Source organism: Sceloporus occidentalis, unplaced genomic scaffold (genome assembly GCF_023333645.1).
Source record: "Sceloporus occidentalis isolate IW3139 unplaced genomic scaffold, rSceOcc1.0.p SCAF_4, whole genome shotgun sequence".
Classification (NCBI taxonomy): Eukaryota; Metazoa; Chordata; class Lepidosauria; order Squamata; family Phrynosomatidae; genus Sceloporus; species Sceloporus occidentalis.
Genome location: NW_028316984.1, coordinates 100041274 through 100056963, shown reverse-complemented (window position 1 = coordinate 100056963; position 15690 = coordinate 100041274). Strand labels below are relative to the sequence as shown.

The 15690-nt window shown below is 43.8% G+C and overlaps 1 protein-coding gene across 4 annotated transcripts in view; it reads right to left on the bottom strand.

The window, feature by feature from the left end:
* Positions 1-14031, bottom strand: part of LOC149314414 (harmonin-like) — an 88925-nt gene extending 74894 nt beyond the window's left edge. For all 4 annotated transcript variants that reach the window (XM_089521052.1, XM_089521053.1, XM_089521055.1 and 1 more), the window contains exon 1: positions 13950-14031. In XM_089521052.1, the coding sequence (XP_089377178.1) occupies positions 13950-13985 (36 nt within the window). In that variant the 5' untranslated portion in view covers positions 13986-14031. The remainder of the gene's footprint in view (positions 1-13949) is intronic.
* Positions 14032-15690: the final 1659 nt, after the last annotated feature.

Genomic DNA, 15690 nt, shown 5'->3' with positions numbered 1-15690 from the left:
AAGTATTTTTGTGCTATTATTTTATTAAAAACTAAACTGTTACTACATAATTTAAGGAAGAAGTGCCTTATTCTCAGAGCTTGGAAAAAAAATCTTTGTTGGATACAGTTCCTAGAATTCTCATACTGATTTAGGAGATTCTATAAGTTCTAGTTATAAAAAGAAACCTTTCCAAGTTCTGGTACATTAAATGAGATTGTTGTTCCACCTAGTTCAGTATCTGACTGCTTGTGTAACAGGGGCACATACCAGGGAGAGAAAAAGGCAACAATATGGGAGTTGGAAGCCATACAACAAGAGAAAGCTTCAAAAGTGGAGACATATATTAAGAAAGATAATATTCATCCGGTGCTTTTGAGGAGCAAACACATTTTTATAGCTTCAGAAATTTTGGGAATTATGTTGCCCAGAATCCCGTTACATGGGGAATTCTGGGAACTGTAGCCCAAAAAACTTTCCAGGCTCTGTATCATTGTGCTGATGCATTCCAGTCATATTGTCTAAAATGTGATGTACTGAATATACTGTACAGTATTTTCTAAGACTGGGTCTGAGGCAAGTGTATCTCTCAATCATACCAAAGTGAGGGATGTTAAGAAATGAATTTGAGATCTAATGCATGCAGACCGTGTGCTCTAGCTGTGGCCTGTCTCTTAAAGAAAAAGGGAACAGAACTTTTTCAATCTACATAAATGCAGTGGTGTCCCTGCACCAGGTGTAACCCAGGGCAGGGGGGCAGGGCTCCTGGAGGTGGTGCATGTTCCCTCTCCCTGTTGTGCTCTATCCTTTTCCTGATGAGAAAAACTATGAGATGGGCTGGAGCATGTGCAGGGGAGTATACAGATGGTGCAGGGGTGGGTGGGAGTGCACAGAGGGGTCACGCCTCCCCTTGCCACTGGACTCTACTGAGAGCTGCATTGCTGCCGGGCGGTTCTTCCCGGGTTGTCGGAGGTGCGCATCTGCGCACCGGCCCGGGGAGGCCGCCCACGGACTGAATTTGGGACTCCCTATTTCCTCAGCACCTCGGCGGCGGCTCTGGTGAGCCGAATTTGGGACACCTGGGGGGAAGGCGGAGAGAGGGGAGTGTTGGGGCAGTGGCACATACAAAGCCAGCCTGCCTGTTCTCCTCCTCCGTCATGCCTCCCCTTGCCACCGGACTCTGCTGAGAGCTGCGTTGCTGCCGGGCGGTTCTTCCCGGGTTGTCGGAGGTGCGCATGTGCGCACCGGCCCGGGGAGGCCGCCCACGGACTGAATTTGGGACTTTCGCAGCTCCGCAACTGCACAGCTGTGCATCCTTGCAGCGGCGCAAGAGCAGGAGGATCGTGTCCTCACCAGCACTTAAACAGAGAATGACTGTAGTGCCATATCTCTGTTCTTATTGTTGTTCGGTAGGGGGAGGGGGAGGATATGGATGTGGGGAATGCTTTGGCTGGGGAGGTAGAGGGTAACTTCTGCACGAGCGGAGCTCCCATTGAGGTGGTGTGGGGCAGGGGGAAGTATGGCGGTAGGAGTGTGGACTTGCATTACAGAGGAAGGCGAGATCGATGCTTAATATCTATCTCTCCTTCCTGCCCCCCTCCTAACCAAAAGGACCTGAGGGTCACTCCAACCGTGCCACAAACCCTGTCTCTGCTCCTGTGCAACGCCAGGTCCATTAACAACAAGACCCACATTGTCCATGATCTGCTTGCGGATAGCAATTGTGACCTGGCTTGCATTACTGAAACCTGGCTCGGGCCTGAGGGGGATGCTGTGTGGGCTCAGGCCCTCCCGGCCGGGTTTTCAGTGAAGGACCAGCCCAGGTTAGGTGGGCGGGGGGGGGGGGGGTGTTGCCTTGGTACATAAGAACACAAGGATGTTTATCACACTATACTCTTAAAGTGCTACAATTCCACTTTGACTCCTCTAGCTGCCTCCTGTTGCATTCTGGGATTGGCAGTTTTAAGGAGGGGTATTTAGAATTCTCAGGCAGAGAATTTGCCTGAGAATTCTAAATACTCCTCCTTAAAACTGCCAATCCCAGAATGCAACAGGAGGCAGCTAGAGGAGTCAAAGTGGAATTGTAGCACTTTAAGAGTAGTGTGATAAACATCCTTGTCTCTTACCAGGAACCACATCCGTCAAACTTCCTTCATTGAGTGTATTTACTTGACCCTGAAGGCCAGGGACAGTCTAGGGATTTTGTTGGTGTATCGGCCACCCCGTGTGCTAACAGACTCCCTTAACGAGCTGACACAGTTGGTCTCGGAGCTGATGCTGGAAACACCCAGGCTACTTGTCCTGGGTGACTTCAACATCCCCTTCCTGGCCAACTATATTCCACCCGGTGCGGCTAAGGAATTCATGGATACCATGGCAGCCATAGGCCTGTCCCAATTGGTCTCGGGTCCGAAGCATTTTGCGGGTAATACACTCGATCTGGTCTTTTGTACGGATGCGGAAAATCCGTGGGCGGAAATAACTAATATTTCCGCCCTGGCATGGACGGATCATTTCCTGGTGGAGGCAAAAATCAAGGCTTCTACCCAGATCCCCCCCGGGGGTGGTGGACCTATCAGAATGGTCCACCCTCGAAGGCTGATGGAACCCAAAAGGTTCCAGGAAGCCTTAGAGGGGCACATGGTTGGAAATGACGGCGACTCTGTTGATGCCCTGACTGGTATCTGGGATACCGGTCTTTCCAGGGCTATACACAGTATCGCTCCCAAGAGCCCTCTCAGGCCCGCTTCCACACGAAAGCCCTGGTACACGGAAGATCTCCGGGCGAGGAAGCGGGTTCTGCGACGACTAGAGCAACGCTGGCGGAAACACCTACGCTTAGCCGACAAGGCTCTCCTAGACCGCCTTTTGGAGGACTACGGAGAGGCGATACGAGCAGCTAAGAACTCGTTCTATGGTGCTCGTGTTGCGTCCGCGGAGTCGCATCCAGCAGAGTTGTTCAGGGTGGTCAGGGAGCTAACTCAGCTCCCTCCTGCCCCGAACCAGATCCTTGAACCTTCTAAGGCCTGCTGTGACCAATTTAACAACTTCTTCGCGGATAAAACCTCTCGGATAAGCGAAGGTCTTAACGCCGGCATTAGGGCAGAACCTAGAGTAGAGGTATCCAGAGCCTCCGTGGACTCTATTAAACTGGATCAGTTTGAGTCCGTTAGTACCGATGATGTGGACAAGATCCTTAGAAGTGTTGGGAAGACAACCTGCTCTCTCGATCCCTGTCCCTCATGGCTAGTGGCTCAGGGGGGACCGGTGGTAACTTCACTGTTACACCGGATCATTAATACATCTTTGAGGGACGGGCAATTTCCATCAAGCTTAAAATTGGCCATAGTAAAACCGCTGCTTAAAAAGCCCTCCCTCGACCCCCTGATGCATAATAATTATCAGCCAGTTTCGCTACTGCCATTTTTGGGGAAGGTGATCGAGAGGACGGTTGCAATCCAGCTTCAATCGATCTTGGATGAAACGGATTATCTGGACCCATTTCAAACCGGCTTTCGGGCGGGCTATGGGGTTGAGACTGCCATGGTCGCCTTGGTCAATGATCTCCGTCTGGGCATTGACAGGGGAAGCGTGTCCCTGTTGGTGCTCTTGGACATCTCAGCGGCTTTTGATACCATAGACCATGGTATCCTTCTGGAGCGCCTATCAGGGGTGGGAATCGGGGGCACTGCGCTCCAGTGGTTCCGATCCTACCTCTCTGGGAGGTTCCAGATGGTGCAGCTGGGAGACGTGTGCTCTGACAAGAGGGCCCTTACATCTGGGGTCCCTCAAGGAGCCATTCTGTCTCCCATGTTTTTCAACATTTACATGAAACCACTGGGAGAGATCATCCGGAGACATGGGGCGCGGGGTTATCAGTACGCTGATGACACCCAAATAATCTTCTCTATGTCTCCGACTGATGCAGTGACCAGGGATGGCATCTCTCCTCTCGTGGCCTGTCTGGAGTCGGTAATGGGCTGGATGAGGGAAAACCGACTCAGTCTGAATCCAGAGAAAACGGAGGTGCTCGTGATAGGTTCTCCTGGCCCGGGGATGGCGGTGGTTCCACCTGTCCTGAACGGGATCACGCTTCCTGTGAAGGACTCGGTACGCAGTCTGGGGGTGCTCCTTGATTCGTCGCTCCACCTTACATCACAGGTGGATGCGACGGTCAGGAGCACCTGTTATCAGCTTCGGCTGATACACCAGCTGCGTCCCTACCTGGGCTGGAGGGACTGGAGGGACCTTGAAACGGTAGTACATGCTCTGGTAACCTCTCGTTTGGATTTCTACATGGGGCAACCCTTGTACCATACCTGGAAGCTACAATTAGTGCAGGATATGGCAGCCAGACTGGTTACTGGCATAACCAGAGCCAGTCATATAACACCAGTGCTTAAAGATCTGCACTGGCTGCCGATTCGCTTCCGGGCGCAATACAAGGTGTTGGTTATTACCTATAAAGCCCTAAATGGCTTGGGCCCAGGATACCTCGAGGACCGCCTCTCCCCATACAATCCGCCCCGCACTCTCAGAACATCTGGGCAGCAGCTATTGAGGGTTCCAGGGGCCAGACTAGCCTCTACTTCTAAGAGGACTTTTTCCATCTCGGCCCCTACCCTTTGGAATTCCCTGCCCATTGAGCTCTGCTCGGCCACCTCCCTGGCCCAGTTCAAAAAGGGGCTGAAGACCTTTTTATTTAAACAAGCATTCCCTGATGCAAGCCCCGACTAACTTCTCCCTCCCCTCTACGTCAGCAGTGGCAAGCTGGCTGGACTGTTTTTATTGTATTTTGTTTATGTATATGGTAATTTTATGTATTTTATAAATAATAATAATAATAATAATAATAATAATAATAATAAATAAAATTTTTATTTATATACCGCCCTTCCATGTTGTACACCGCCCTGGTTTTATAGAAGGGCGGTATATAAATAAAATTTTTATTATTTATTTATTAACATGGTGATGGCATGGGGTAAACACATGCAGGGAAGTACAGGGATGGCATGGTGTGTGGGGGAGTGCAAAAAGGGAAGTGTGGGGATGGCATGGATGGGTGGGAGCATGCACACGGACTGAGTAGGGGAAGGCCAGACTGGGTGTCACACCCCTCTTCTGGGGTGTCACCTGGTGTGGGCTGCACCCCACACACACCCCTAGTGATGCCACTGCCTAAATGATACAGTATGCACAGTAGCATTTGCACAATTTATGACTCATGAATCAACCATCTTTAAACAAAAGTAAAGTATACTGAATTCAATAGAATTTACTCTTCTGTAGATGAATATGTGACTTTAAAATCAAACACTTTAAAATCTCACTGGGAGAATATTTAGCATCTTCTTAATTCACTCATTGAAATGTATACAACATACAAATATCTAATTTTGATAGAATCATGTTTTTTAAAAAAAGTTTCCTTAATTCTGAAGAAGAGGAGATTTCTCTATTATTTATCTATTTATTGGATTTATATCCCACCTTTCTCCCTGAATGGGATTCAAAGCACACACACTACAGTGTACTACAAGTACTGATTACTGCCCCCAGCCCAGGTGAATAGCCTCAGCATTTTGGACCTGCTGAAGTTTCTGAACAGTTTCCAAAGGCAGCCCTATAGAATGCCTTACACTAGTCCAAATGGATGTAATCAAGGCATGTGTCACCATAGATAGATTGGACTTCTCAAGGAACTGGCACAAATACTGTAGTGCATTAGTGTTAACTGTGCAAATGCACTCATGGCCACAGTCAAAACCTAGGCATCCAGGTGCAGATCCAAGTCTAGGAGCACACCCATTCTGTGAACCTGAGATTTCAGGGGGAATGTAACCCAGCCAATCCTTCTTCCCCGATCTGCCTTCTGACTGACTAGTAGCACCTGCTTTTCTGGATTAAGTTTCAATTTGTTCATCCTCATCCAGTCCATTACTGACAGCATACAATGGTTTAGTAAAAACAAAAACAAAAACAAAAAACCCCCACAAAAACACAAAAACAGCTTCTTTGGAAACTGATAAAAACAAGAGACAGACTTTCGTGTCATCAGCACACTGATGATACTGCCAAACTCTGCATAAGATCTCTCAGTGGATTCATGTAAATAGCAGCATGGGGCACAGTACCATACCCTGAAGTACACTGCAGGATAGTGGTCAGAGTGTTGAACAGGCATCTCCGAAGACCACCTTATGTGTTTTCTACTCAAAGAAATACCGGAGCCAATGTAAAACAATCCTCCAGATCCCCATCTCAGAGAGGCAACCCAAAGGGATACCATGGTCAACAGTACTGCAAGCCACTGAGAGGTCCAGCAGAACCAACAGTGGCACACTACCCCTGTCTTTTGTTGTTGTTCTGTGCCTTGAAGTCGTTTCCAAGTTATAGCAACCCTAACACACATTTATCATAGGGTTTTCTTGGTATGTTTGTTCAGGGCTTGCCATCCTGTGAGGCTGAGAGACTTTGACTTTCCCAAAGCCACCCAGTGGGATTTAAACCCTGTTCTCCAAAATCATAGTCCAATGATCAAACCACTACACCACACTGGCCCTAACCCTATCCCTAACCCCTGTCTTGTTTTCTACATAGGTCATTTACCAAGGCTTCAGGCCTGGCCTGACACCAGACTGAAGTGGATCTAGATAATCCAGGAATGCCTGGAGTTGGAGGCCATCACACACTCCAATACCTTGCCTCCCAAAAGAGACTGCCAGATAGTTCTCCAATATTCTGGGTTCAAGGGAGGATTTTTTTTCAATAATGGCTGACTTAAGAGCTGACTTAACAACAACATAGGTCTTGCTATTTCATTAGCAAATCAACTAATATAGAATACAGCTCTTTTAGATAAGATGGAAATCTGCCTTGCTGTAGTGAAGCATTCACTACTTCCCTTAACCAGTTCACTGGTCCCTCTCAGGCTGCTTTCAGCAGCCAGAAAGGGCATGGATCCAATATGCATGTGGTGGCTCTCAGTTCTCCAAGGAGCATGTCCACATCCTCAGGCTGCACAAATTGAAACATATACAATAACGCTGGACAAGCTGTGGCCAAGGTTACATCCAACAGAGCTATATCAACTACAGCATCTAAGTCAAAGTGGACTGAGTGATTTTTTTCCACAAAGTGCTATGCAAATCCTTCACAACTGGCTGATGGGTTGTTTATATACTGTTGTATGATCTTAAGGCCTCCAAACCCCCCCCCCCCCAATTCTATATTAGTTGATTTGCTAATAAAACAGCAAGACCTATGCTGTTGTTAAGTCAGCTCTTAACTTATGATGACTCTGTTCTAGGGTTTTCTTGACAGATTTATTCAAAATAGGTTTGTCATTGGCTTCCTGTGAGGCTGAGAGAATGTCACTTGCCAAATTCACCCTGTGAGTTTTCTGGTTTCCAATAGTCTGAGGAGCTTGATAGACTGCTCCTTCTAGCATCGCAGCCCCACTCTCGACTACATGCCGCAGTCCCAATCTCTGCTTTCCGCGGCATAAAAAGGAGCTGCAAAAGGTGGCTCCTTTTTGTCCCCCAGAAAGGGCACCATAGCTGCTAGCGCATGGCTTTTCTATGCTCCTTTGGCACTGCATCATGCAGATGCAGCGCCGGAGTAGTGCCGTGACACCGCCCACCATGTAGTGCGGTGCAAGGCGTCGGGTCAGCCTGGGGCGGAGTTAGTGTGTGCATCATGTGGATGCCACACCCCGACTTCACCCCCAGGCTGGCCTTTCCCTCCGATCTGTACAACCCCTCACTCCAACAAATCTATCAAGAACCTAGGACAGTCAAATATTCAAAGTAATACTGACATCATTTCTAAATGTGTTTCAGCCACACTTATTAAAAAACACAGGCAATGGAAGCTTGCAACTCCAATGTCAGTGCTGGTGATAATGTTGTTGTTGTTGTTGTTGTTGTTGTTGTGTGCCTCCAAGTAATTTTTGACTTATGGAGACCCCAAGGTGAACCGATAATAGGGTTTTCTTGGCATGTTTCTTCAAGTGGGGGGTTGCTATTGCCACACTCTGTGGCTGAGAGTATGTGATGTGATACATCCACTAAAGTCTTTAGCACAAAATCTAAAAGAGCTATCTAAAGTGCTTAATACCATTCCCAAACTAAATTCAGCACCTTGGTTAATTCATCTATATTGTTGCTGTTTGCCTTTAAGGCATTTCTGACTTATGGTGACCCTAAGATGATCCTATCATGGGATTTTTTGGCAAGATTTGTTCAGAGAAGGTTTGCCTTTGCCTCCCACTGAGGCTGAGACAGTGTGACTTTCCCAGGGCTACACAGTGCATTTCCGTGGTTGAGTGGGGATTTGAATCCTGGTCTCTAGAGTTGCAGTCCAACGATCAAACCAATACACCAAGCTGGCTCTTTTAAAACTACTCTATAGGTTAGACAGAGGTAAACTTGTCTAACTAATGCACAGTGAGCGATCATGGTGTAGTGGTTTCAGCAATGGACTAGGACTCTGGAAACCAGGATATGAATCCTGGTTTGGCTATGCAAACCCACTGAGTGACCTTGGGCTAGTCATACTCTCTTAGCATCAGAGGACAGCAATGGCAAACCCCCTTTGAATAAGCTTGTCAAGAAAACCCCATGATAGGGTCACCATAATCTGGAAAGGACTTGAAGGCACACAACAACAACAACAGTGAATTAATTCAAAAAGTAACTTTCCCAGCTCTGCTGTGGTATATAACACGATCACCATTCAATGATAATATAATATTGTTGACCTTCAACGCTACCTAGCTGGCTAGCTACCTTTATATATAAGAAATTTTATTGATCAAAGCACTGTAGAAGATCTCAGATTCAATCCTTGAAATCTAGTCAACTGAGCAGTGCAAGGAAACATGTCTTCTACATAACTAATGTAGTTTATAATAAAATGCATAGAGATTACATACAGGGTGAAACAGAATTGGAATACTGGTACAGTGTTCATAAGATTTCCCCCCTTTTAAACAAATTGACAGCCACATCTATGGACAGTGGCCTAATAACCTTGACATAATCAATCTCAGCACATGTTGCTTATGAATGTTCAAGTGCACCCAGACCAATGTTACAGAAGACCCAGGCTGTGGGGCAAGACATGCTACTAGGAAGGAAACACATGCTAGCCCCACACAAAAGTAGTGCAAGCAACACAAACCAACACAAAACAATACAAAAGGAAAGTAATCTGCAACACAGACACATCCTGAATATTTGAACCGTAACCCGTCATTTTCATCATTAATCTTCATGCTTTATGCAAAACAAAACAAAACTCTGTAGAAAACAGATTTAAAGTATCCCCAGCAATGTATGATGCAGACATAAAAAAGAAAATCCACTCATATGTATATGAAGAGAACATTTATAAGAATAAGAATATATTTAGCCACTTCTGAATGTGCATATAGTGATTGGATCATTAAATCTAGAAGGGATATAAACAATGTGGTATAATACTGCCTGGCCTTTCTAGCAGCAGCAAACCATCTAGAATAGGATCATATATCATGACAATATCTATAATGTTTTTGTTCATTCAAGAGGAGACATTTCTGCTGAGTCCTGCTCCATTCAAAGCTGCACACCGCACACCATTTCCAAGAATGTTCCAGTCCCCAGTTGCTACCACACAGGCAATTGCAAGGAAAAAGAGAGCCTTACTTCATGGATATGGATTCTGTCATGTCAGTGGCAGGGAAGTTAGGCCATAAACTCATGTTTCCAGGTTTGATACTATGTTGTTTATTCTGTGTAGACCAATTAGAATATACAGCTGGCCTAAATGACTTAAGTCATTGTTAGCTCCATTAACCAATATAACTAGTTACATTGACTAAATGGGCAACAAAATTATCTAGTTTCAATTCAAATACCATGAAAACAGAATACTAATAATTACACAATTTTAACTCTGGTAAAATAAGATTAATTAACATTATTATGAATATTTTCTTAGAGACTTTGAGCTGCAGCCTACAAAAGCCTATAGTAAGCTTTTAATTCAGAGGGGTTTGTCTACCACCTGAAAGAAGGAGGTGATTCTCCTTTCCATTGCAGTTCCCTTTGTTACCCTAAAACCTGTTCCAGAAGGCTATGGGATGCTCCAGAACAGCAGAAGGGGTGACAATGGGAACCATGAGAGAGCAGGAGCATTGTAAGGTGCATTTCAACTTAGCAGTATTATTGCTGGGAGACTAAAAAGCTGGGCGTCCAACCATTTGGATGGATGGCCATCTGTCGAGAGCACTCTGATTGTGTATTCCTGTATGGCAGTGGGTTGAACTGGACGCTTCCAACTCAGTGATTCTATTATTATATAAAACTGTTTTATAAACAACAGTGTGCATCTGACCATTCACACAGAAAATGAGTGTCCATGATTCTACCTGGTGGCGCAGTGGTTAAATACCTGTACTGCAGCCATTTACTCAAAACCACAAGGTTGCGAGTTCAAGACCAGCAAAAGGGCCCAAGCTCGACTCAGGCTTGCATCCTTCCGAGGTCGCTAAAATGAGTACCCAGACTGTTGGGGGCAAATTAGCTTACTTGCTAATTAGCTTACTTGCTGTTCACCGCTATGATTTTTGGAATAGCGGTATATAAATAAAACAAATTATTATTAATTATTATTATTATTAATAAAGAAAGATAGATTGTAGGTTATATTACACATTCATTCACTATTTTGTTTGTTGTTTTACTAATACTGTGGCTATTACCATCAATACTATTTAAAATTAATTTAGTCCCAACAGTGTTCCCAGCATCTGAAAGTTAATGAAGCAAGATTTCAAATACATTGTTCCTTAGGAGTACCAGCTTTACTCATTTATTGGGACTGTGGGGAGAGAAGTTTAAGTTTAATCAAATTGGTCCCAGAATGACTTGTGAATCTTATCAGTATAAACAATTACAAGTACAAGGTACAAGACCATAAATACTATGTTAGATACATATGCCTGCAGACTGTCTGCTGCTGCCCAGCCCAGTGCTGATAGTTAACAGGTATGAATGACAGTCATAATCCCACAAGTATGCACAGCTTTTTATTACAATTAAAAGTGGTGTAAAATAGCTTAATATTCTCAACGTTTATTTTTACAACAGTTTCTCTTTTTTAGATAATTTTTTAAAAAACTGACTTTAACATTTGTTTCATTCTAAGCTATACAAGACAAAAGTATGATCTTTTCCCTATTGTGTGCAGAGAGGACTAATCCTAAATACCTTAATGTAACTCCAGTGAAAGAGGGAGGGTGGGGAATTAAAGAACATAATTCCATAGAAGAGTACAGACCAATAATAATAATAATAATAATAATAATAATAATAATACTTTGCTGGAAGCCATCTAAAATAATTTCAAGGTAAAACGATGATACTTAAAATGAAAATATTTTAAAAGAATTATTTGATCATATTCTAGTGGTGTAACAGGTAGAGTGGAATTATTTGGACTATGACTCTGGAGACCAGGGTTCAAATGCTTGCTCATGAGAACCAGTGTGGAGTAGAGGCTTGACTGCTGGACTATGACTCTGGAGACCAGGGTTAAATTCCCCACTTGAGCATAAAAACACCTTGGGCAAGCCACATCTCGCCTCAGGAGAAGGCAAAGGCAAACCCTTTCTGAACAAATCTTGCCAAGAAAACTCTGTGATAGGGTTGCCTTAAGGTCGCCCTATGTTGGAAATAACTTGAAGGTGCACAACAACAGATATCAGATCAAAGTTATATAAGGTACACATATCTAAAATCCCCAAGAAGTGTGCAAACAAATACTGATCGGTTTTACGTATTAAGGTAAGCTGGATCAACCCTCTCATACACACACAACATGTCTCTCTGACATGAAATCTAAAAATGACCTTTTGGTAAATGAGTCACAGCATTAATGCATCACTGCAATTGCCAAAGCCAGTTTTCATTTGATTTTACCTGCACTGTTAAAAAGATAGATATTCAAACCATGTTTAAAGAATACAGCTGTATTAAAGTTTTGAATCAAAATTTCCCCACCCCTGTGTTGGCTTGCAGCTATTGAATTCAGTTTTTAAAAAATGGCTATGAACAAGAGAGCCATTATACAATACAACTGACTTTGCCAAGTCCCTTGGTTGCTGACAAAGAAGCGCCTAAAAGGGGGAAGGGGGACCAGAAAGAAGAAAGAAAGGAGGAAAAGGTTTTTGTTTTTGTTTTCTTGGTTTAAATGCTGTGTAAGGTTTGTATAGAGTTTTGTATAAAGTTCTGAATTTATTTTACATTATAATGTATAACATTTTTAACTTTTTTAAAAATGGTTTCTTTGGTTTTTTTTAAACTTTGTATCTACATTTTAATGCTCTGTATTGTTTTTAACTTGTAGCGTTTTAAAGTTTGTTAGCTGCCTTGAGTCCCTATACTGGGAGAAAGGTGGGATATAATTAATTTTCAAGTCAAACCACCACGCCATGCTGGCTGCAAGGAAAATTTTAAAATTATTAATTAATTAATTACATTTAAAGTTTTCCTTGGAACCAGCTTGGTGTAGTGGTTTGAGTATTGAACCAGGACATTCCTGGTTTCGAATCCCAGTTCAGTCATGGAAACCCACTGGGTGACCTTGGGCAAGTCACACTCTCTCGGCCTCAGAGGTTGGCAATGGCAAACCACCTCTGCAAGAACTTTCCAAGAAAACCTTAGGGCCGCCAGAAGTCATTCACCACTTGAAGGAACACAACAACAACAGCAAACAACAGCTTGGCAGGTAATATATAAGTATATTATATATTAATATATATATTAAAAATAATACTACCTGCCAAGCAATCATTTGCTGTTGTTGTTGTGTGCCTTCAAGTCGTTTCCTATATGTATACAATACATAATGTCCTATATATGCTCCCAATTGGTTGGTGAAAACTGATATGTGTATAACATGACCTTGAATTTGTATCTGAAATTGTTTTTCATAATTATTAATAACTGTATTTTGCAATTATTATTTTATCAAGCTATTTTGTATACTGGTCAACCAGAATATCTTACTACTACTACTACTAATGTCCTATATATATATATATATATATATAATATAATATATATATTTTAAACATATAATATGTTATAATATATTATATATTATATACATATAAGAAATGACTTAAATAGTATTAAAATTACATTATATATTACTATATATGACATTATATATTATATACATATAGGAAATGGCTTGAAGGCACACAACAACAACAGCAAAGGATTGCTTGGTGGGTAATATTATTTTTAATTTATTTAATATTATATATATATATATATATATATATATATATAATAATATTACTTGCCAAGTAATCGTTTGCTGTTGTTGTTGTTGTTGTTGTTGTGTGCCTTCAAGTCATTTCCTATGTATATAATATATAATGGGGTGTGTGTGTGTGTGTGTGTATATATATATATATATATATATACTATTTTTAATAGAGAAAACTTTCCAGAAAGTGCAGAAGCAGCGAAGGGAGCTTCTTCCTTTCCCTCTGCCTGGAGCTGTTCCCCTTTTTGACAGGTGGAATCCAGGTCCAATTCGGGAGAGAGAGAGAGAGAAAGGAGGAGGAGAAGAGGAAGAGGAAGGATGACAAGAGGGAGGAAGTTGTCAGGCACGTAGACCTTGCATCCAGGACAGACTCCAGATCCCCCTGGTCCCAGACTCCCCCCCCTACGAGTCCATCCAAGGAGAGAAAGTGACCCTAATCCCCCCTCCAGCCCCTCTTGCTTTCCCCGGGGAGAAGAAAGCTCCTTTCTGTTGAAAGGGGAGTTTCCTCCTCCTCCTCTTCTCTCTCTCTCTCTCTCTCTCTCAGGTGACCTGATACCACCAAGAGCCCATAGTGCCAGGACAGAGAAAGTGGCAGGCTCTGGAAAGAGGATCCAGGCGGCCAGGGGGGCTTGCTCCCCTCTTACCTTGTGCCTGAATTCCCGGGCCACTTTGCGCTCCATGGCGAGGGGCAGAAAGGGAAAGGAAGAGCGAGAGGCACCTTGCCCAGTTGCTTGTGCTCCTCGCTGCGCGCTCCCCTCCACCAGGACGCGCTTGCCTCCTCCTCCTCCTCCTCCTCCTCCTCCTCTTCTTCCTGGGGCTGCTGCCCGGCCACAGGTCAAGCGCGCAGGATTTGAATCCAGCACAAGAGGGCGCAGCGCAGCCCTGCCAAGAGGAACAACAAGAGAGATACAGGAAGAAAGAAGTTGGCAGCAAGTGCTTGCCTAGACTTTAGTCTCCTTCCTCAGATGCATTTGGGTCAAATGCCTCTGATGAAGAAGACTTTATTCAATGAAAGCTCTTGCTGCCAACTTCTTTCTTTCAGTGGGTCTCAAAGGTGTTGCAAGATCCCCAAACCCCCAAGACAGTGATACCTTTGCTGGGCCAACCAAGAGGCACATTACACATGGTGCAAGGGGATCTTGTAGCACCTTTGAGACTAACTAGAAGAAAGAAGTTGGCAAAATGAGCTTTGGTAGACTTTATTCTACGAAAACTCCTGCTGCCAACTTCTTTCTTTCAGTGAGTCTCAAAGATGTTCCCTCCTTGCATGTGTTTGTTGTCTGACAACTTATGTTGAGCCCGTGAATTTCATAGGGTTTTCTTAGGCAAGGAATACTCAGAGGCAGTTTTGCCTGTTTCTTCCTCTGAAATATAGCCTTCAGTGTCTGGCTTTCAGTCATGGTCTCCCATCCAAGTACTACAGGACTGACCCTGTTTAGCTCCCAAAATCAGATAGGATCCTTTAGGGTATTTAAGCCCCCTCTGCTTTACCTGTGGCATATTCTTTCTTGAGGTCCTGCTGCAACACAACACATCAACAACTGCTTGATAAAATGCAGGGTTGTGGCTAACATCAACATTTTTTTAAAAAAATCTCCTATACTGTTTTTTAATATCTTTACCTGATGAAGAAGCCACTGGAGCTTCTAAAGCATGCATCGTGTATTTTGTGCATTTTGGATGCTATTGTAAAGCTATATGGCCAACATGGCCACCCCTGGATCTGTAGCACTATGTGGTACACTTCAACCACCCTTCTTCCTTGTCAACAAAACACATTTGCTGATTTATATTTTCTCCTATTTTCATCTGCACATTCTAATAAAACGGAAGTAAAACTATGTACCAAACAGGTATTGGTGTCAAACAGCTACTGGGCAGCAGCAGCAGTGGAGAGTGACACTGGTGGAGGATCTCTCAGAGACAACAGCAGTGCCAGCATAGCTAATCCCTGTTAATAGTGCTCAGAGGGAGGCACCAGTAAGCCCCTTTTGAATGTCTTTTACCATGAAAACCCTATGATTAAACAAGAGCAAGAGCAAGAACATTTCTATACCTCTTATCAGTGAACTAGCATTCCCTAAGTGATTTACAATGTGTAAGCCAATTTCCCCCAGCAAACTGGGTACTCATTTTACCAACCTACACAACGATGGAAGGCTGAGTGGACCTTGGAGCCCTCCTTTAATTTACAACATTGTGGTTGCAATACCAGCATTTACAGTAACCACTGCGCCACCAGTTAGGTTTACCTTAGGGTCTCCATAAGTCAGAAACAACTTCAGGGTGCATAGCAACAAACTAATTTCAAAGGAACATGAACAGGAGGGTGATAATGTGCTGAGGTCCTGCACGTAGGCTTCTAAGAAGAATCTGGTTGGCAAG